Below are 21,712 nucleotides of genomic sequence, written 5' to 3'. Positions count from 1 at the left end.
TGATAGCTACACTGGATGAGTCATACATACCCCCCAAACAGTTTGTACTTCAAATGAGAGTAAAATAATATTGTAAGATAGACTGCTAACTTTCTCTACTCTTTTTCTTTCTTTTTTTAAGGCAGCATAATAAAATCAATAATGGAAAGCTATTCCTCCCTTTTCCTTTAGCGGTCCTTTCTGCCTAAAGCTATGCAGCTATTTTAATTATTAAAAATATTCTTCCTGTTTTCTCCCGAGGAAAGGAATCCCATGCAGTCTCAGCACCAGGAATTGAATTTTGCTCACTGTCCTTTCAAGTTTTAGATACAGAATCAAAAGCACCCTTTCTGGATTTGATTATAATCATTACAGGTATAAAACCTGAGGGCCCAGAGGTGATCAACAGAAGAGCTGACAGGCTTGAAAAAGCTCCAGTGTAATGAGACACTTACACAAGATACGTACTCACAGCCTGCTTTGTAAAATGCAGGGAATCTCTAAACAAGATAACTATTCTTTTACCATCTGGCAAGATGTTAAATAATTCTCTTCCTTGCTTTAAATTAAGGATATGATTAACTCTTCAAACTACTGGTAACATGAAGCTCTTAACATTAAGTGTAAATTAAGAATGGTACTCGGGATGTAAGTATAGAGGGGGGTCATGTATTCATTTCCTAGAATTGCCACAAAAAAATACCACAGACACTTTCTTTACTCATTCATCTATCCACAGGCATTTAGGTTGCTTGCAATTGCATCACAATACCACAACCTAAACTGCATTTGCTGCTAAGTTGCTTCAGTTGTGTCCGACTCTGTGCGACCCCAGAGACGGCAGCCCACCAGGCTCCCCCATCCCTGGGATTCTCCAGGCAGGAACACTGGGGTGGGTTGCCATTTCCTTCTCCAGTGCATGAAAGTGAAAAGTGAAAGTGAAGTCGCTCAGTCGTGTCCGACCCTCAGCGACCCCATGGACTGCAGCCTTCCAGGCTCCTCCGTCCATGGGATTTTCTAGGCAAGAGAATTGCAGTGGGGTGCCATTGCCTTCTCCAAAATTGCATTTAGGTTGTGGCTATTGTGAGTAATCCTGCAGTGAACATGGGAGTACAGGGATCTCTTTGAGATCCTAATTTCTATTCCTTCTGGTCTATATCCCAAAGTGGGATAGCTAGATCACATGGTATTATATTTTAAATTTTTTGAGGAACCTCCATACTGTTTTCCATAGCAGCTGCACCAATTCTCATTCTCACGAATAGTGTAGCAGGGACTCCTTTTTCCCATACTCTCACCAACATTTGTTATTTTTAGGGTTTTTTTTTAACATATTTTTGCAGGTGTAAGGTGATATCTCATTGTGGTTTTGATTTGCAATCCCTGGTGATTAGTACCATAGAGAACCTCTTCCTATTTATTCAGTTTCTTTGCTTATTCTTAAAATGGGTTATTTGGTTTTTGTTGGTTTAGGGTTTTACTAATGAGCTGCATCACCAGATGGTCAACATCGAAATCAGATTAATTATATTCTTTGCAGCCAAAGATGGAGAAGCTCTATACAGTCAACAAAAACAAGACCAGGAGCTGACTGTGGCTCAGATCATGAACTCCTTATTGCCATATTCAGACTTAAATTGAAGAAAGGAGGGAAAACCACTAGACCATTCAGGTATGACCTAAATCAAATCCCTTATGATTATACAGTGGAAGTGAGAAATAGATTTAAGGGCCTAGATCTGATAGATAGAGCGCCTGATGAACTGTGGACTGAGGTTCATGACACTGTACAAGAGATAGGGATCAAGACCATCCCCATGGAAAAGAAATGCAAAAAAGCAAAATGGCTGTCTGGAGAGGCCTTACAGATAGCTGTGAAAAGAAGAGAAGTGAAAAGCAAAGGAGAAAAGGAAGGATATAAGCATGTGAATGCAGAGTTCCAAAGAACAGCAAGGAGAGATAAGAAAGCCTTCCTCAGAGATCAATGCAAAGAAATAGAGGAAAACAACAGAATGGGAAAGACTAGAGATCTCTTCAAGAAAATCAGAGATACCAAGGGAACATTTCATGCAAAGATGGGCTCGATAAAGGACAGAAATGGTATGGGCCTAACAGAAGCAGAAGATATTAAGAAGAGATGGCAAGAATACACACAAGAACTGTACAAAAAGATCTTCACAACCCAGATAATCACGAGGTGTGATCACTCATCTAGAGCCAGACATCCTGGAATGTGAAGTCAAGTGGGCCTTAGAAAGCATCACTACGAACAAAACTAGTGGAGGTGATGGAATTCCAGTTGAGCTATTTCAAATCCTGAAAGATGATGCTGTGAAAGTGCTTCACTCAGTATGCCAGCAAATTTGGAAAACTCAGCAGTGGCCACAGGACTGGAAAAGGTCAGTTTTTATTCCAATCCCAAAGAAAGGCAATGCCAAAGAATGCTCAAACTACCGCACAATTGCACTCATCTCACATGCTAGTAAAGTAACATTCAAAATTCTCCAAGCCAGGCTTCAGCAATACATGAACTGTGAACTTCCAGTTGTTCAAGCTGGTTTTAGAAAAGGCAGAGGAACCAGAGACCAAATTGCCAACATTTTGCGAACAAAAAGCAAGAGAGTTCCAGAAAAACATCTATTTCTGCTTTATTGACTATGCCAACGCCTTTGACTGTGTGGATCACAATAAACTGTGGAAAATTCTGAAAGAGATGGGAATACCAGACCACCCGACCTGCCTCTTGAGAAACCTACATGCAGGTCAGGAAGCAGCAGTTAGAACTGGACATGGAACAACAGACTGGTTCCAAATAGGAAAAGGAGTAGGTCAAGGCTGTATATTGTCACCCTGCTTATTTAACTTATATGCAGAGTACATCATGAGAAATGCTGGACTGGAAGAAGCACAAGCTTCTTGTGCTTCTTGTGCAATCAAGATTGCCAGGAGAAATATCAATAACCTCAGATATGCAGATGACACCACCCTTATGGCAGAAAGTGAAGAGGAACTAAAAAGCCTCTTGATGAAGGTTAAAGAGGAGAGAGAAAAAGTTGGCTTAAAACCCAACATTCAGAAAACGAAGATCATGGCATCTGGTCCCATCACTTCATGGGAAATAGATGGGGAAACAGTGTCAGACTTTATTTTTTGGGGCTCCAAAATCACTGCAGATGGCGACTGCAGCCATGAAATTAAAAGACGCTTACTCCTTGGAAGGAAAGTTAAGACCAACCTAGATAGCATATTGAAAAGCCGAGACATTACTTTGCCAACAAAGGTCTATCTAGTCAAAGCTATGGTTTTTCCTGTGGTCATGTATGGATGTGAGATTTGGACTGTGAAGAAGGCTGAGCACCGAAGAATTGATGCTTTTGAACTGTGGTGTTGGAGAAGACTCTTGAGAGTCCCTTGAACTGCAAGGAGATCTAACCAGTGCATTCTGAAGGAGATCAGCCCTGGGATTTCTTTGGAAGGAATGATGCTAAAGCTGAAACTCCAGTACTTTGGCCACCTCATGCGAAGAGTTGACTCATTGGAAAAGATTCTGATGCTGGGAGGGATTGGGGGCAGGAGGAGAAGGGGACAACATAGGATGAGATGGCTGGATGGCATCATTGACTTGATGGACGTGAGTCTGAGTGAACTCCATGAGTTGGTGATGGACAGAGAGGCCTGACATGCTGCGATTCATGGGGTTGCAAAGAGTTGGACACAACTGAGCAACTGAACTGAAATGAACTGAATGAGCTGCAGGAATTCTTTATTTTGGATTACCCTTTATCAGATATGTGACTTGCAAATATTTTCTCCCATTCCATAGGTTGCTTTTTCATTGTGTTAATAGTTTCCTTTGTTGTACAAAAAGTTTTTAGTTTAATTCTACTTCTTCATTTTTCCTTTTGTTGACTGTTCCTGCTGAATAAAATCATTGCCAAGGCCACTATGAAAAGCTTCTCCTTTATGTTTTCCTCTTAAGAGTGCTAAAGTTTCAAGTCTTATGATGAAGTCTTTAATCCATTTTGGGTTGATTTTTATGTATAGCCCAAAATCATGTTGTACACAGTCACAGAAACATTTTCTGTATGGTTCAGAATTACATAAGGGTCCAATTTCATTATCCCAACACCAGTTATAGAAAAGATGGATCTTTTCTGACTCTATGTTTTTGGTATCCTTGTCAAAGATCAGCTGATTATATATGATCAATCTTACAATAAATTCTATCTCTCAATAAAGTTTAATGATTTTCTCTATAAAAGTATTGTATACCTTATTAGAATGATAACTAGTGACTACTGAAAACTCCTAATATTACTGTAAATGGAGTTTTCCATTTAGTGTTGCAGGTTTTCTGTTGGTGTAGAAATGATAGCTTGCTAAATCTTCCAATTATTCCTAGTAATATCTGTAGCTGCTTTAAGGGCAGCGGTCCCCAACCTTTTTGCCACCAGGGACCAGTTTTGTGGACATCAATTTTTCCACAAAAAATTGTGGAAAAGGGAGAGGGTGGTTCAGGCAGTAATGAGAACCATGGAGAATGACAGATGAAGCTTTGCTTGTCTGCCCCATCGCTCACTTTCTGCTGTGTGGCCTGGTTCCTACCAGGTGGTGGACTGGTACCAGTCATGGCCTGGGGGCTGGCGACCCCTGCTTTAGGGTTTTCCCTGCAAATGATTATCTGCAAATACAGATTGTTGTTCCTCTTATTCCAGTTCATAACATTGCCAATTTCTTTTCCTTGTTTTTTTAACACAAGACTATACTAAAGTACTAAAAGAGTTTATAAATACTCTATATTTAAATTTTTCTTACATCTACCCATCTTTATATCTGTGCCATACTTGACTTGGGATATTTTTCCATCTTCATAACTTCTTCTTATTGCTATAGAGAATGTCAGCTCAGACATAAATATATTGGCTAGTAAAGCATCAAAAGAACAATGTTGTTAAGATATATAAAAATATATTTATTCTCCACTAGCCCTGTTCTTGTCCATTATGGTAAGAATTACTTCCACTGGTCTCTGGAGGAAGTGCATCAAGAAATGCTCCATATAAAAATTATCACTTAAAAAACAAAAAAACTTTAGTCCCAAATTTGATATGGAATAAACTCTGCCTTTGGTAAGATGAAACAGACTCTGGATGAGTCAGGAGACCTCCTTTCAGGTCCCTGCTATACAGCACGCATCTTAGTTTGATTGGCTACTAGGCCTCTGTGAGTAGAAGTTAGAACATCTGCTATGTTATGAGAAAGACGATTTATGATAAAAAATAACTCCTGATTAGTTAACTGGATATGGATAGGGGGAATATATCTAAAGATTCCTGATGAAGAGACATGCTTGAGGTGGAGCAGTGAGCATGCATAAATTCCTGTTCTATTCTGAATAGACAGGCACCAAGGATGCCTTTTGATAGGAAGTTCAGCTGAAACTAAAACTGTATTGGTCAATTAATTTGTTTTCCATTGCTGTGAAACAAATCACCACCAATAGCAGTTTAAAATAATGTCCACTTATTATTTCCTAGTTCTATAGGTCTTCCCTGGTGGCTCAGATGGTAAACAGTCTGCCTGCAATCCAGGAGACCTGGCACGATCCATGGGTTGGGAAGATCCCCTAGAGGAGGGCATGGCAACCCACTCCAGTATTCTTGTCTGGAGAATCCCTATGGACAGGGGAGACTGGCGGGCTACAGCTCACAGGGTTGCAAAGAGTTGGACACAACTGAGTGATTAAGCATAGCACAGTTCTATAGGTCAGCAAGTCTAGGTACAGCATAATTGGGGTTCTCTGGTCAGTGTCATAAGAATGTAATCAAGACACTGACTGGACTGCGTTCTCATATGAAGCTCAGAGTTCTCTTCCAAGCTCCTTGGTTGTTAAAGTAATTCAATTCTCTGTAGTTGTGCGATCAAGTTGTATGATCAAGATCCCCTTTTTCTTGTGAGTTAGCAACCATGGGCTGTTCTCAGATTTGCACCATGTGGTCCTCTCATACCAGAGCAGTTTATTCCTTCAAGTCTGGGAGATTTTATCTCATACTCTGAATCTCTCCAACTTCAAGAAGCACCCAACCTCTTTTAAGGGCTCACTTGATTAGGTCGAGCTCATATGGTTAATCTCTGCTGGGTTAGCTTAAAGTCAACAGATTACTTGCCTAATCACAAAGCTATACCTCATCACATTCAGATTCTGCCCGCACTCAAGAAGAGAGGGTTATACAAGGCATGTCTACCAGGGAGCAGGACTCTAAGAGGTCCTCTGAAAATTCTGTCTGCAATAGAGGGTACTGCTACCTCTTTTCCTGGTCTCTTCCCAGGCTTGATCCTGAATGTTCGTCAGTCTAACGGTGAGAAGAGACAAGGAAGAGCGCACAGAAAGCCTTACCAGGGACAGCAACTGCACTTGCCAGCACTGTTCCTCAGCTGACATGATAGCCAGAGGCCTCTTTGAAAAATGAAGATTCAATTAATCTCTTCGTTTTATCTACAGATGCTCTGAAGCTATGTTTTTTTTTAATCCAAATCAAAGGAAGAATCCTAAAAGAGGATCTGCCACATAGATGAAATCGTTTTTAAAGCCTGAAAACTCCACTCCAGGACTACAGCTCTGTAACACTCTTGATCTTAACCATGTAAGTCCTGGTCCTTTGAGGGGAGTTAAAAGACTAACAGATCTTGTTCTTCTACCAGAGGCCAGTATGTCTCAGCAATCTGTTCTTTGTTCAAATCACATACAAGCTTTAAGGTCAAGTCTGTGGTCACTGAGGGAGAGTGCAGTTTCTCTTTGGGAAAGAGATCTGTAGCCTTTTAGAAAAGCCTCAATTGCACCTTTATGAAATAACCAGATCCTCACCTTGAACTAACTGGATGGCTATATCTCCACCTGGATGTAACTGGATAACCCCATCAGTCTTTCAAAGATTTTTGTAATTTTCCTTTTGATGTTATCTAGAAACAGTTTATACTGGTCAAGCCATCATTTCAGCTATGTAAACTATACAAAAGGCAGAGACATCAAAATATATTTAGCCGTGTTGTCTACTGAGCTGATCAGATAGGGATCAGCAGAGTGTGCATATGCATGTATGTGTACATATGTGTATATGTTTTATAGAGAGAAAACTTTCTGTCCATTTTATTACATAGTCCTTTTGATTGCTTTACATGTGACTAAGCTATTTCTGCAGAAACAAAAAGAAATTATGGGATCTTTAAAAACACCAAATCAAGCACGGGACAGACACAAAGACAAGGTAGGTATAAGAACAATCTGAAAAAGAGCACTTATGAACCTTTTTAATACTTTAGCAACCACAGCATACTCCGGTTGACCTAAATTAAAGGTTTTTTTAATATAATCCTTTGAGCTGTAGACATCCCAAGGGCTCACTCTCAGTGGTGATGGGTAAGTTAGAGAGCTCAACTCAGGGCCTCATATTATACTTTTACCCAAAGCAGTTCCATTGCAGTTTTTTAAGAAGCTATGTATTGAGTAGAGTGTACTTTGTAAAGGGCCATTTGGGAAAAGAATTTTTAAAAAGGGTGGATCTATGATTCATTTTGCTGTACACCAGGAACTAACACACCACTGTAAATCAACTATACTCCAATAACAATTTTTTAAAAAAGAAGCAGCTATGTAAAGTAAATTGGAAGGGAAAGGGAAAATTCCACTTCCAAAAAAAGCATTTGAAAGTCACAGGCATGGATAAGCTTTGTAGTCCTTTTAATGGCAGAAAGTTTAAAATTATGACTAGCCCTTACAAAGTTAACGGTCATGGCTAAATAAAACTTAACACCTGCTTTGGAGACCAAAAGGATACTTTCTAACACATCCAATAATAATCCAATGAATGGACCACAGAATTTTAAGATAATTCATCAGAAAGCTCTTTATAATTCTAACATCATTCTATGAATCTATGTGGTATAAATTAAACATGCAAAATCTACAAAGTCATTTTAAAAATTTAACTTCAAAATAATAAAAGCATAATATGCAAGCATTTTAAAATAACAATTATAGAAATAAAACCTCAGGTTATATCCATAGTACTGGACAGTATGGACATTACACAGAAAAAAATACCCTCTCTCACCTTCCCTGTGATATGCTGACACTCATATCCCAAAAACAAAACCAGAGGAGGGGAGATAGGTGATGGAAGGTTAAGGGAAGAATGGGAGCACCCTGCGGGGCTTCTGAGCTGGAATCCTTTCCTTGTCCTCTATTTCTTGTTTGTACGAAATAGACTGTGGCCTCCTTGAACTACCCCAAGTTCCAAAGGGCAGATTTGAACAGTTGCTAATCAGGAAAGGGAGGGGATACAGAGACAAGAGAGGAACAGCCAAGAAACAATAGTGTAGCCTTGGGACAGGGTCCAGGTTCTACCTCAAAAGACACGCGTAAAAATATCTTTCAACTCTTCACAGAACCAAAACCCCCAGCAAATGGAGGATGCCAGCATTCTGCACTCCAGATTAAAGGAACCAGAGATACTCATCAGATTACCTGAGATCAGATTGAAGAAATTCAGGCGCTATGCACACACACCCTGATCTCAGGAACCCCACCCTAGAACCAATCACCATTAAACTCCTCACCACATCCTCCTGATGGAAGGAACCCACTGTGCCCCCCTTTGCCTGCAAAGCAGTAATGCTATTTTCTACTTCACCCCAAACTCTGTCTCTGAAGTTCAATTTGGCACCGGCACAGAGGCCAAACGTTCAACATCAGTCTCATCCACTACCCAGAGACACAGGTATTCAAAACAAGTTATAAAAAGGCAAAATTCCTACTATTTTCACAAATCTATGTTTGAAATCTATGGTCACACCTGCTCAAATCCCTGGGTCATGCCTGCTTGAAAAATATGGCCTTACCTGTTCAATTCCTGGGCCAAGAACATTCCTTGGAGGAGGAAATGGTAATAAGCTGCATTATTCTTGCCTGGGAAATCCCATGGACAGAGGAGCCTGGTAGGCTGTAATCCTTGGGGTCACAAAGAGTCTGACATGACTCAGCATACCTGCTCAAAAGCTCAGTTAATGAATAACTATAGAACTTAACGCAAATAATGAACTGGCTAAGGTTTTTTAAGGATTGGTGAGAAATTTATAGACTGTTAAAAGTATTGATTGAGGTACATCTTAAAATCCAAGACTATATATACATAAATTAATATAGTCAAGTAACAATTACTCAGTTATATCCAACTCTTTTTGACTGCATGGACTGTAGCCCTCCAGGCTCCTCTGTCCATGGGATTCTCCAGGCAAGAATACTGGGGTAGGTTGCCATGCCCTCCTCCAGGGGATCTTCCAGACCCAGGGATCAAATCTGTATCTCTAACATCTCCTGCATTGGCAGGTGAGTTCTTTACCACTGGTGTCACCTGAGAAGCCCCAATAGGATCTATCCAGTCATTTTGAAAAACAAAAAACAGTGTTAGGTTATTTTGTTTATATGCTCTAGATTAACACCATTCAATAGAATTTTTGTTGATGATTTAAATGTTCTGTATCTCTCCTGTTCAATTAGGCACCACTAACCACAGGCTCCTGTTGAGCATTTGAAATGTAGCAAGTGCCGTTAAGAAACTCAAGTTTTAACTTTATTTCTTCTAAATTAATATAAATTCAAAGAACCTCATGTTATGACAGTGGCCACCCCATTGAAAGTACTGTCCTGAAAAACACCTACCCTCTCATTTCTTTTACAAACAGCTTTGACTTTCTCTTACAACCCTTTTCAAGGTCATCTCAGAGCCCCACAGGCAGAGGTATCTCTACCTTGCATTGTGCTTCCATGGAATTTTCTGCATTTATTTTAGAACTTATACATGGAATAGAAATTGTGCAGGTGCAAACTTGTCCTGCTAAACTATTGTCTGCATGACGGTAGGACAATGTTTCATTCCTGTCGTCTCAGAATTCAGCAGAGGACCTAGAAGGCTTTCGATATATTTTTTGAAATGAAAGAAAAGAAGCTATAAGCAGCTGATTGAACAAAGAAGTTCTAAATGAACATTTAACATGTGTGGAAAACTATCCTTTGCCTGCCATTGTATTTTCTTATTCGCATTCATAAAAACCATTTATGCCTTAGCGGAATCCTAGCTCTGAAATACAGAGTTTCTGCTTAAGTCATTTCAAGGCTTTTGGATCCAATAAGCCTTATGGGCACCATTGTGGTTTACAGCTGCAACTCATTTGCTCGCTCACCCTCAAACTGAGATGGCTGGTAAAGAGGCATCAGAACAAAGAGCTTCCCTGTATCCCAACCTGAAAACGACACAAGATGCAGTACACTTACCATCACCAACATCAAAGTCCTTGAAAGCCAGCTCTGAACCGGAATCATCAAGAAGGATTTCGCCATTCAGTGTGAACATCATGGTGTGTTCTGTCATGTCAACCATACACCCCACAACGTCGCCAGCTTGCCAAGAGCGCCCATAGTGCTCATTGCCCTGGTGCCACCGCTGGGCCTGGAGACAGAAGAGTCACTGTCACAGAAAAAGCCAGAACAGCAACCGCCCGCTGCTACTGGCACGATTCACAGCAGCCCTTGTACGAATGCAGCAGGTGGAAGAAATGTAGTCAGCTCACCTGTCTACAGCAACTCGCTAAGTGATGTGGAGGTACCCAGGGATTCTGAATCCTTGACCTTAACATCATATGTCACTGAATGTTGAGAAAAACTCAAATGCTACTTCATGATTTAAGAGTGTATTATTTTAAAAAATCAAACCCTATATCCTTTCTGTTAAAAGAAAAACTGTGTCTTTCGAAATTTATTTTTCTCACTACAGTGAACACATCCCAGGATATGAGTTGTTTTTCTCCACTCCCCCAAATACAGGGAATTATGAACAGAGAATCAGCTGGGAACCGATCGTTGAAAATTACATTCCAATTTTCAACTCTTTCAAAATAAAATTCCATTTCTTGGAACCAGTGGCACTCACATTTTAGCTAAATAGAAAACTAGAAGCATTTTAGTATATACTAAAATGAGAAAGGGTTTGAATCAAACTTAAAAATATTCTTAAGATATTTACTGAAATAATAAGCCAAAAATTGTATATATATGTCAACACTGCTTTATCTGTAACACAGGCGAAATCTCATAAATACATTTGAAACATAGTCTTGATAAATGTGACCTTTGAATCTGTAAGTATATTCCAATGATTCACAGATACAAAATTATAGTATTTTATCAGATAAATCTTTTTATTTTCCCCTATGTATCATCTTCATTGTAAACTGATATATAACAGAATATATTCACCATTGCAAAACAATGATTTTTCTAAAGTATAATACACTGTACTTTTTAAAAATTTATTTAACCAAATTAAGTACCAAAAAGTGTTAAATTTTTCTATCTGATATAGAAAATAGGACTCAAGAAATGTAACATTTCAGAACAAAATGGGTCAGTTGCCCTAGAAGACACAATACTGATTTCTAGTCCAAAAATGCTTTCCTAGACACACACCTGGCTACCCAAATGTCAAATATCTTCACAATTGCTGATTTATTTTAATTTTCTTTCCTTTAATTAGGAAAAAAGCTCCCTCCAAAGGAATACAAATTTACTGAAGAAAATTAGCAAATTAAAATAAGATAAAAGAATAAAATATCAAAAACTTTATAAACCAAAACTATTATTTTCTAGTGTGGTTATGTCCATATATACATATTTTTAATTTTAAAATATTTTATACAGAAAAAGTAAACATTCAATATTTATATAATGTACAAATAAACAATGTACCAAAAAAGAAGAAACTTACCAGCTTTCATCAAACTGAAAAAATTAAAATTACTCATAACATTGAAAATGGAAACTTTTGGTGATTATAAACAACAAACAGCATTACTATGGCTATTAAATGTTTATATATATCATTAATTATTGCTTGAGGATAAATTCCTTCTATGGAATTGCTATGTCAAATGGATATATTTTGCATTAGCATATAGACTTTTAATGCTTTTGATAGATGAGGGATTCATCTTTTTTAGATGACAGAGAATATTTTACTTCTTAAATTTTGAATAGTCTTGAATTTTCACAGGGTGAGGGGTCTCAAAATGTCTCAAAATGTTTTGAGACTACAAAGACAGAAGTTCTCCTAGAAACTATTTTCTGAGTTTGGGTTCAGGAAAGCACAATATTAATATTACGTGTGTGTGCTCGGTTGGTGTTTGACACTTTGTGACCCCAAGTACTGTAGTCTGCCAGGCTCCTCTGTCCATGGGATTTCCCAGCCAATGATACAGGAGAGGGTCCCCATCTTCTCCTCCAGGGCATCTTCCCGACCCAGGGATTGAACCCACATCTCCTGCATTGGCAGGCAGATTCTTTACCACAGAGCCACCTGGGAAGCTGGACCATGAGAAGGAAAACCAGTGGAAGTGCAGTGAGGCAGTGTGGAGCTCACAGCAGGCGGATGCTTAGTGCACAGTAGCCTACAAAGGCAGGAACCTACAAACTCCAGTGTCTCGCGCCCAGCAAAGCGTACTCACCTTGAAGCCATCAAAAGCAAAGGCACGTTCATCTGAGCCAAGCTCCTGATCAGGTTGACACCCTGGCCTGCTCCAGCCAACTCGCATGTCTCCAGCAGTGACCGCCTCGAATTCAAAATACCACCTTCCAGCCTTCACAGCATATGTTTTCTCAGCACGGAAGATGCGGAACCTCTCTCCCGTGCCGCTGCACACTTCAGCTCTGGCAGCTGTGAATGGAAAGGGGTTCTGGTGATCACTGGATGGGAAATTGAAAGAGGAGGGCAGATACCACATAACCTACAGGAACAACGCTAATGACACCTTCTCGATTCACATGTAACAAAGTGTTTTCACATTGGATGGAACCAGCTGGATCAAGTGCAGAGTATACAGAAGGCCTGCCTTTGGAGGCACTGGTGGTTAAACCACTAACTCTGTAAGAGCAGATGATGTTAAGTTTTTTTTTTTTTCCTTTGGAAAAAAAGTTTATCAGACACTTGGTGGTTTGGTAAGGGAAACCAAAATGGTGTTGGAAAATGAGATGCATTTAAGGGCATGAATGGGAAGAAGACAATTAAAGAGGTCAACATGGTGGGAGAAGAGGAGGGTGGAAGGAATGAGGAGAGTAGCACTGACATATATATACACTACGATGTGTAAAACTGGCAGCTAGTGGGAAGCTGCTGTATAGCACAGGGAGGTCAGCGTGATGCTCTGCGATGATCTAGAGGGGTGGGACGTGGGTGTCATATGTAAACATATAGCTTACTGGCTTCATTGTTCAACATAACTAACACAACATTGAAAAGCAATTATACTCCAATTAAAAAAAAAAAGAAAGAAAGAAATAGACATTTCTGGGTTGGAGAAAAGAGGGAAGAATCAGCCAGGAAGTGAGGAGGAAAGAGAGAAAACAACAAGAAAGAGATCAACATTCACAGAGAACAGTAACCATTGATAAATTCCACAGACAGAATGGCTAAGTGCATTAAGTCTTCCTCTAATCTATATCTTCACTTTTATGTGCTACACATACCAATGCTGTGTTTAAGAGATTTGAGGAAACAACAAAAGAGTCAAGTCCAACATCAAGATTAGTGCCGTGTGAAGGGCAAAAACATCTGTAGGAAATGAGATGTACATGAGATGGATGTGCCAGGGAAAACTTCAGACCAGGGAACCTGGAGCCAGGATAACTTTAAGATCGTCACTTCCTAGGAATTCACAGTGCATGAGGAAATCGGTCCCCCGAACAGGTATCAAAGGGTATGGTCAGCTCTGTGAAGATCAAGGTTAAATACAGAGGAGGAAATTTAAGTGACTTGACCTACATCTCACAACTAACAAACGGCACAATCTGGGAGCTGCCAAATGCTACAGACTGTGTTCTTTCCACTCTGCCTCTAGCAGCTGACACGGAATTAGTAGATACCAGCTACATATTAGTTCTCATCTGTTCTCAAGTTAGGAAAGACCTTATAACTAATAAAAGTTTAATAAGAACTGAACTATTAATATGGCTAAATAAATAAAAACAGTCAAGATAAGCTCTGCTGCTGCTGCTAAGTCGCTTCAGTCGTGTACGACTCTGTGTGACCCCATAGAAGGCAGCCCACCAGGCTCCGCCGTCCCTGGGATTCTCCAGGCAAGAACACTGGAGTGGGTTGCCATTTCCTTCTCCAATGCATGAAAGTGAAAAGTGAAAGTGAAGTCGCTCAGTAAGCTCTACAGGTTGCCAATTAACACACAGTTAGATCATCTTTAACAATTTAAGATTAGATTGAAGAAAAGAAAAATGGACTAAAGAGGTTCTAGGCCATAATAGGGGCTGGTTTAATGAAAGGATCAGTTATTGTTTTTTGATGATTATATGATGATTATAGGGCATATAGAGGAACTATATACGATAAACCTTTCAAAAACTGTGTTAAATTTCTGAATAAACAATATTTTGTTTCTTCCCCTCACCTACATACACACACATGCTCACACCTAACAGCCTAGTCTGCTCCAGGCAAATCTCCTGTGTCCAACAGTGAAGCCTCAAAAGTCACACACTCGTATCATGCAAGACACTCAAACATCTTCCTGAAAAAATAGATGCATTCAGGTCAGTCGCTCAGTCATATCCAGCTCTTTGAGACCCCATGAACTGCAGCACGCCAGGCCTCCCTGTCCATCACCAAATCCTGGAGTTTACCCAAACTCATGTCCATTGAGTCGGTGATGCCATCTGACCATCTCATCCTCTGTCGTCCCCTTCTCCTCCTGCCCTCAATCTTTCCCAGCATCAGGTGTTTTCAAATGAGTCATCTCTTTGCATCAGGCAGCCAAAGGACTGGAGTTTCAGCTTCAACATCAGTCCTTCCAATGAGTATTCAGGACTGATCTCCTTTAGAATGGACTGGTTGGATCTCCTTGAAGTCCAAGGGACTCTCAAGAGTCTTCTCCAAAACCATAGCTCAAAAGCATCAATTCTTCAGCACTCAGCTTTCTTTATAGTCCAACTCTCACATCCATACATGACCACTGGAAAAACCATAGCTTTGAGTTTAAAAATGAGGCATTTATACTACTCTATACAGCAGACTGGAGAAGGCAATGGCAACCCACCCCAGTACTCTTGCCTGGAAAATCCCATGGACGAAGGAGCCTGGTGGGCTGCAATCCATGGGGTCGCTAAGAGTCGGACACAATTGAATGACTTCACTCTCACTTTTCACTTTCCTGCATTGGAGAAGGAAATGGCAACCCACTCCAGTGTTCTTGCCTGGAGAATCCCAGGGACGGGGGAGCCTCGTGGGTTGACGTCTATGGGGTCACACAGAGTCGGACACGACTGAAGTGACTTAGCAGCAGCAGCAGCATACAGCAGACAGCATGTACAACCTTCTCTGAAAAGAAAAAGCTTGCTTTTGATACATTCAAGTTAGGAGTGGAAAAGGACTTGAATGAGAAAAACCTTCACCTTTACCTTCTCGGTGAAGGGTAAAAATTTCTCATATCTATTATTTAGAAATGGAATTATTTTTGAAAGATTGAATAGTAAACTACTTTTCAAGGACAATAAAATTTACTATTAAGAAGATAATTCTAAATGTCATAGTACTAAAAAAAAAAAAAAAAGGAAACGACACATTTCCTGTCAGTGTCTCCCCAAAACAGAACACCAATCCATTGTTTCTTTAAGCCATGCTTGTAATCTTCCTGAAATGCATCATGGAGGTACAGAATACGATCAAGGAACTACACGAACCTTGGGAGATTACCTATCAGGAAAATAAAATGCCCTCACATATTTATCCTTATTTTTAGTGATGCTGACATTTGTAAATACAATCATACTTATTACATTCTCATGTGGACTAACAGATTAAATTCCCAATTTCCTAAGTATGGAATATTCCATTTTTTAGAAATCTAGATTACTGAAAAATTCATGGGTCCTTTTTCCTATTTTAAGTTTCCAGGATATCGGACTCCACAAAATGCAAAGTGTGCTCAAAGAGCCAAATAAATTTTAATATTAGTTTAAGTCCAAATACATTGGGAAATCTGATACAGAAATATAACGACTACATAATTTCCTTAAAATCCTACTACGAATTTCTCTTGATATTAAGATTCATCATTAATCTTCTCTACTAATAAAGGTAGTGAAAATAGGGGGAATATAAAGAAAATCTGGGTCAGTAAGAGGCAATGATGAAGAATTTGTTCATCCTGGCATTTTTCTTCTTGACCTCAAGCTGCTGTAGTATTCTTTTTCTTATTGAAGTATAGTCGATGTACAACACTGTATATATGTCCAACAGTGATTCACAATTTTAAAGGTTATACTCCACTTATAATTATAAAAAATGGGCTCTATTCCCTGTGCTGTACAATATATCCTTGTACCGTATTTGATACATGTAGTTCGTACCTCTTAATCACCTACCCCTACACCTTGCTCCTCCCGCCTTCTCTCTCTCCACTAGTAACTACTACTTTGCTCTCTACTTCTGTGAGTATATTTCTTTTTTTTAAAATATATTCACTACTTTGTTCAGATTCCAGACATCTGTTGTTGTTCAGTTGCTAAATTACGTTCGACTCTCTGTGACCCCATGGACTGTGTATAGTACACCGGGCTCCTCTGTCCTCTGTATCTCTGGAGTTTGCTCAGAATCATGTCTATTGAATTTGTGATGCCATCTAAGCATTTCATCCTCTGCTGCCCCATTGTCCTTTTGCCTTCAATCCCTCCCAACATCAGAGTCTTTTCCAATGACCTGACTGTTCGCATCAGGTGGCGAACAGTATTGGAACTTCAGCTTTAGCAACAGTCCTTCCAATGAACATTTAGGGCTGATTTCCTTTAGGATGGACTGGTTGGATCTCCTTGCAGTTCAAGGGACTCTCAAGAGTCTTTACCAGCAACACAGTTCGAAAACATCATCGATGTTTGGCATCGATGGCATTCTTTGGCACTTATCTTTCTGTATGGTCCAACTCTCGCATTCATACATGACTACTGGAAAAATCATAGCTTTGACTTTCTGAGCTTCTGTTGTCAAAGTGACATCTCTGCTTTTTAATATGTCGTCCAGGTTTGTCAAAGACATCCCAGAAGCAAGTGTCTTTTAATTTCATGGCTGTAGTCACTGTCCACAGAGATTCTGCAGCCCAACAAAATAAAATCTGTCACCGCTTCCACTTTTCTATTTGCCATAAAGTGATGGGACCAGATGCCATTATCTTAGTCTTTTGAATGCTGAGTTTTAAGCCAGTTTTTTCACTCTCCTATTCCACCCTCATCGAGAGGCTCTTTAGTTCTTCTTCACTTTCTGCCATAAAGGTGGTGTCATCTGCATATCTGAGGTTATTGATATTTCTCCTGGAAATCTTGATTTCAGCTTGTGATTCATCCAGCCTGGCATTTTGCATGATGTACTCTGCATAGAAGTTAAATAAGCAGGGTGACAATGTACACCCTTGTTGTACTCCTTCCCCAATTTGGAACCAGTCTGTTGTTCCATGTCCAGTTCTAACTGTTGCTTCTTGACCCACAGACAGGTTTCTCAGGAAACAGGTAAGGTAGTCTGTTACTCTCATCTCTTTAAGAATTTTCCACAATTCATTGTGATCCACACATATGTGATATCACACAATATATGTCTTTCTGACTTATTTCACTTAGTATAATGCCCTTCAAGTGCATCCATGTTGCTGTAAATGGCAAAATTTTCTTCTTTTTATGAGTAATATACCATCACATGTCTATACCAATCTTCTCTCTCCATTCATGTGTTGATGGACACTTAGTGTTAGCTGCTCAGCTGAGTCAGACTCTTTGTGCTCCCACGGACTGTAGCCCACCAGGCCCTTCTGTCCATGGAATTCTCTACCAAGAGTACTGGAGTGGGTAGCCAATCCCTTCTCCAGGGGATCCTCCCAACCCAGGGATTGAACCTGGGTCTCCTGCATTGAAGGCAGATTCTTTACCATCTGAGTCAACAGGGACACTTAAGTTGCTTCCACACTGCAGGCAGATTCTTTACCAGCTGAGCCACAAGGGAACCCCCTAAGTTGCTTCCATATCTGGGCTACTGTAAATAATGCTGTTATGAACACTGGGACGCTTGTATCTTTTTGAATTAGTATTTTTATTTTTTCAGCTACATACACCAGGAGTGGAATTTCTGGGTCATAATTGCTGCACTATTCTTACATTCATTGATGGCATTCAACTGAACTTGAAGTGAACATGGTGTTCATAGATATCATCATGCAAAGGACTTGCACGCTTCACGGATTTTCCTCCAAATGTCCACATGACTCAGTTTATATTCTAATTTTCTTACATTAGTATAGAGTAGCTTGCAATCATGGTTTAAAGAAGAAACAGATCAGTATTATGTTTCTTGATAAAACCACTAAGTGGAAATCTGAATCCACAGACATTAAAATATATATATATATATATATATATATATATATATACACACACACACACACACCCCCAGGCAATCTGCAACAAATTTCTGTTGCATATCCTAAAACATTAAGCAGCTGAACACAAAAGTAGGCCCTATAAGTACCTGCTGAATTGAATCTAAGAACAAAGACTCTCTTGAGCCCTGGACACAGGAACGCTGGCAAATAGCTAATCATCAGCATCACTGTCAAAATACAGAACTTTCCTCCAAACATGCAATTGTTATTCTTTGCTTGAATTTAAACACTCTATATTCATATATTTCTAGCTCATGTAATATGTTATATAAATGATTTTTACACAGTTATAATAAGTGCAATAGTAATTGACATTTTTAAAAATGAACAGCAGATAAATTCCCATCGTACTCTATCAAGGCTACTCAAAGAAAAAATTCAGAATTTAGGCCTTTAAAAACCACTTTAAGATTAAGGGCAAGGTCTGATAATATACTGTGTTCCTTGTACCCCAGAGATCCTACCACCGAGAAGGCAAACACCAATGACCATTCAAATAGGACCTGCAATAGCTACTTACAATGGCACCCCACTCCAGTCCTCTTGCCTGGAAAATCCCATGGACGGAGGAGCCTGGTAGGCTGCAGTCCATGGGGTTGCTAAGAGTCGGACACGACTGAGCGACTTCACTTTCACTTTTCACTTTCATGCACTGGAAAAGGAAATGGCAACCCACTCCAGTGTTCTTGCCTGGAGAATCCCAGGGACGGGGGAGCCTGGTGGGCTGCTGTCTCTGTGGTCGCACGGAGTCGGACACGACTGAAGCAATTTAGCAGCAGCAGCATCTAAACCATACACTAAGAGACACACCACTAGAGGGCAGTCAAGATCTAACTATAGATTAAAAGTATACATTATAATAAACTGGAAGGCAGGCTAGTCTCTTGAAAATTTTACACTTTTCTAGAATCCTTTAGGTATATCTACTAACTAATTTTTAAAAATCATTGATATTAATCAGTCATTCTTTTAACTTCCTGGTATAGTCTCTAAGTAACCAATTCAAATCTTGATAAAGCCTTGTAATGAATAAACATAAATGACTTTTCCAAATATCTTAAAATATTATTTAGGACAATTCTCCAAAGATAGCACAATTTCAACACTGAGTTCATATTCATCCTGGAATACATAAATCAGCATTCTGCTGACTAACAAAATAAATTATAATCCTGATGAATTACATAAGGTCCAGGATTCTGGTCATCTGATGTGAACAGCCAACTCATTGAACAAGTCCCTGGTACTGAGAAAGACTGAGGGCAGAAGGAGAAGAGGGTGTCAGAGAATGAGATGGGTGGATGGCATCACCAATGCAGTAATAAACTTGGGCACACTTTGGGAGATGGTGAGGGACAGGGAGGCCTGGTGTGCTGCAGTCCCTGGGGTGCAAAGATTTGAACATGGCTGGGCGACTGAACAACAACAGATTCAATTTTAACAAAAATATCATGCCCTAAGGTAAGGTACACACTCTATGTTCAAAATGGATAACCAACAAGGACCTACTGTATAGCACATGAAACTCTACTCAATGTTATGTGGCAGCCTGGATGGGAGAATGGATACATGAAAATGTATGGTTGAGTCCCTTTGCTGTTCATCAGAAACTACCACAACATTGTTAACTGGCTATAACCCAATACAAAATAAAAAGTTTAAAGTTAAAAAAAAACTTATGCTGTTAATTTTTCTAATGTCAGCAAAACAGTATAGCCAATTACAAATGAAAGTTTTAAATCTTATCTTAGTGATCACCAGACACTTTGCTTCATTCCATAAACCATCTCACATCTATCTTTTCATTTCCATTTTTCACCATCCTTGTTCTGAAGATCACAATTTTCCAAAAGCCTCGCAACTGGTCTCTCTATCCAAGCACTCTCCCCCTCCAATCTGTTCCTTTCCACTGTCGTCATAGTTGTAGTGCTACTGAACACTCTAACCACAAATCAAACTTCTGCTTTAAAACTTTCTGAGGCTAGAATTTCTCATACAAATTTACCATATTTCTTAGCTGGGATTTTCAAAATATTCCATATTTTAGCCTAATCCTTCTATTTCCAACTATTGCTGTTCTGTCCCCACTTACACTCTGTATCTTAGCCTAACTTGACAATCAATTTTCCCTCATTTCTTTCTGTATTCAATTACATCAGGTACACTTCCCCTCCGGCAAGAATGCTCTTTCTACCACCAATCCCTATTTAGTATTTTGATCTCTGTAACAGTGAACTCAGACATCATTCCTCTAATTGGAAAATGAATCTTTCTTATGTATGTTCCATAGATTTCAGTGGCCACACATGATAAACAGAATAAACTCTAGAGAACAAGTTAAGAACATTCATTAAACAAGTAACAACAACTCTAACAATAATTACAACAAACATAATAACAAATCCTGGAGGAAGGGAGAATCCAGAGCTGCCTCATTTTATTGTTTAAAATTTTCAATTTTCAACAAAAATAGTGAGACATGCAAATAAGAAAGTATGTTTTATATATATGGAGGGGGGAAGTCAATAGAAACTGTCACTGAGGAATCCCCCAGACACTGGACTTTTAGACAAAAATGTTAAACTAGCTATTTCAAATATATTCAAAGAAGTATAAGAAATCTTGTCTAAAGAACTAAAGGGAAGTATGAGAAAAATGTCTTACCAAATAGAGATTATAAATAGAGACTGAAATTACTTTAAAAATAGAAATTCTGGAGTTACAAATTATAATGACTGAAATTAAAAATTCTCTAGAGGGGCTAAACAACAGGTTTGAGCTGGAAGAAGAAAGAATCAATGAATCTGAATAAAGATCCACTGAGATTATTAAGTATGTAAAGCAGGAAAAAAAATTGAAGAAAAAAAAAAAATAAGCAGAGTCTTACAGACCTGCCACATGCAGCAAGCCTAACAATGTACACATAATGAAAATCTCAGGAGAGGAGAGAAAGAGGCAGAAAGAATACTTAAATACTGACAAAACATTTTTCAAATTTGGTGAATAAAATTAATTTACAGATACAAGAAGCTCAACAAAATCCAAGTAAGATAAACTCAAAGAAACACACAATGCATATCATAGTCAAACTACTGAAAGACAGAGAGAATCTTGGAAGCACCGAGAAAGCAGCAGCACATCCCATACATGGATCCTTCATACGAGAAACAGCTGATGTCTCATTTGAAAACATGGAGAC

The 21,712-nt window shown here is 39.2% G+C and overlaps 1 protein-coding gene across 7 annotated transcripts in view; it reads right to left on the bottom strand.

Annotated features, from left to right (window-relative positions):
• The window catches only part of RYR2 (ryanodine receptor 2), an 830,734-nt gene that overhangs the window by 287,225 nt on the left and 521,797 nt on the right, over positions 1-21,712 (bottom strand). For all 7 annotated transcript variants that reach the window (XM_061404941.1, XM_061404935.1, XM_061404936.1 and 4 more), the window contains 2 exons: positions 12,535-12,743; positions 10,310-10,484 (listed from right to left, as the gene is read on the bottom strand). In XM_061404941.1, the coding sequence (XP_061260925.1) occupies positions 10,310-10,484; positions 12,535-12,743 (384 nt within the window). The remainder of the gene's footprint in view (positions 1-10,309; positions 10,485-12,534; positions 12,744-21,712) is intronic.

The sequence above is a fragment of the Bos javanicus genome, chromosome 28 (genome assembly GCF_032452875.1).
Source record: "Bos javanicus breed banteng chromosome 28, ARS-OSU_banteng_1.0, whole genome shotgun sequence".
Taxonomy (NCBI): Eukaryota; Metazoa; Chordata; class Mammalia; order Artiodactyla; family Bovidae; genus Bos; species Bos javanicus.
This window is presented reverse-complemented; position numbering and strand designations above follow the sequence as displayed.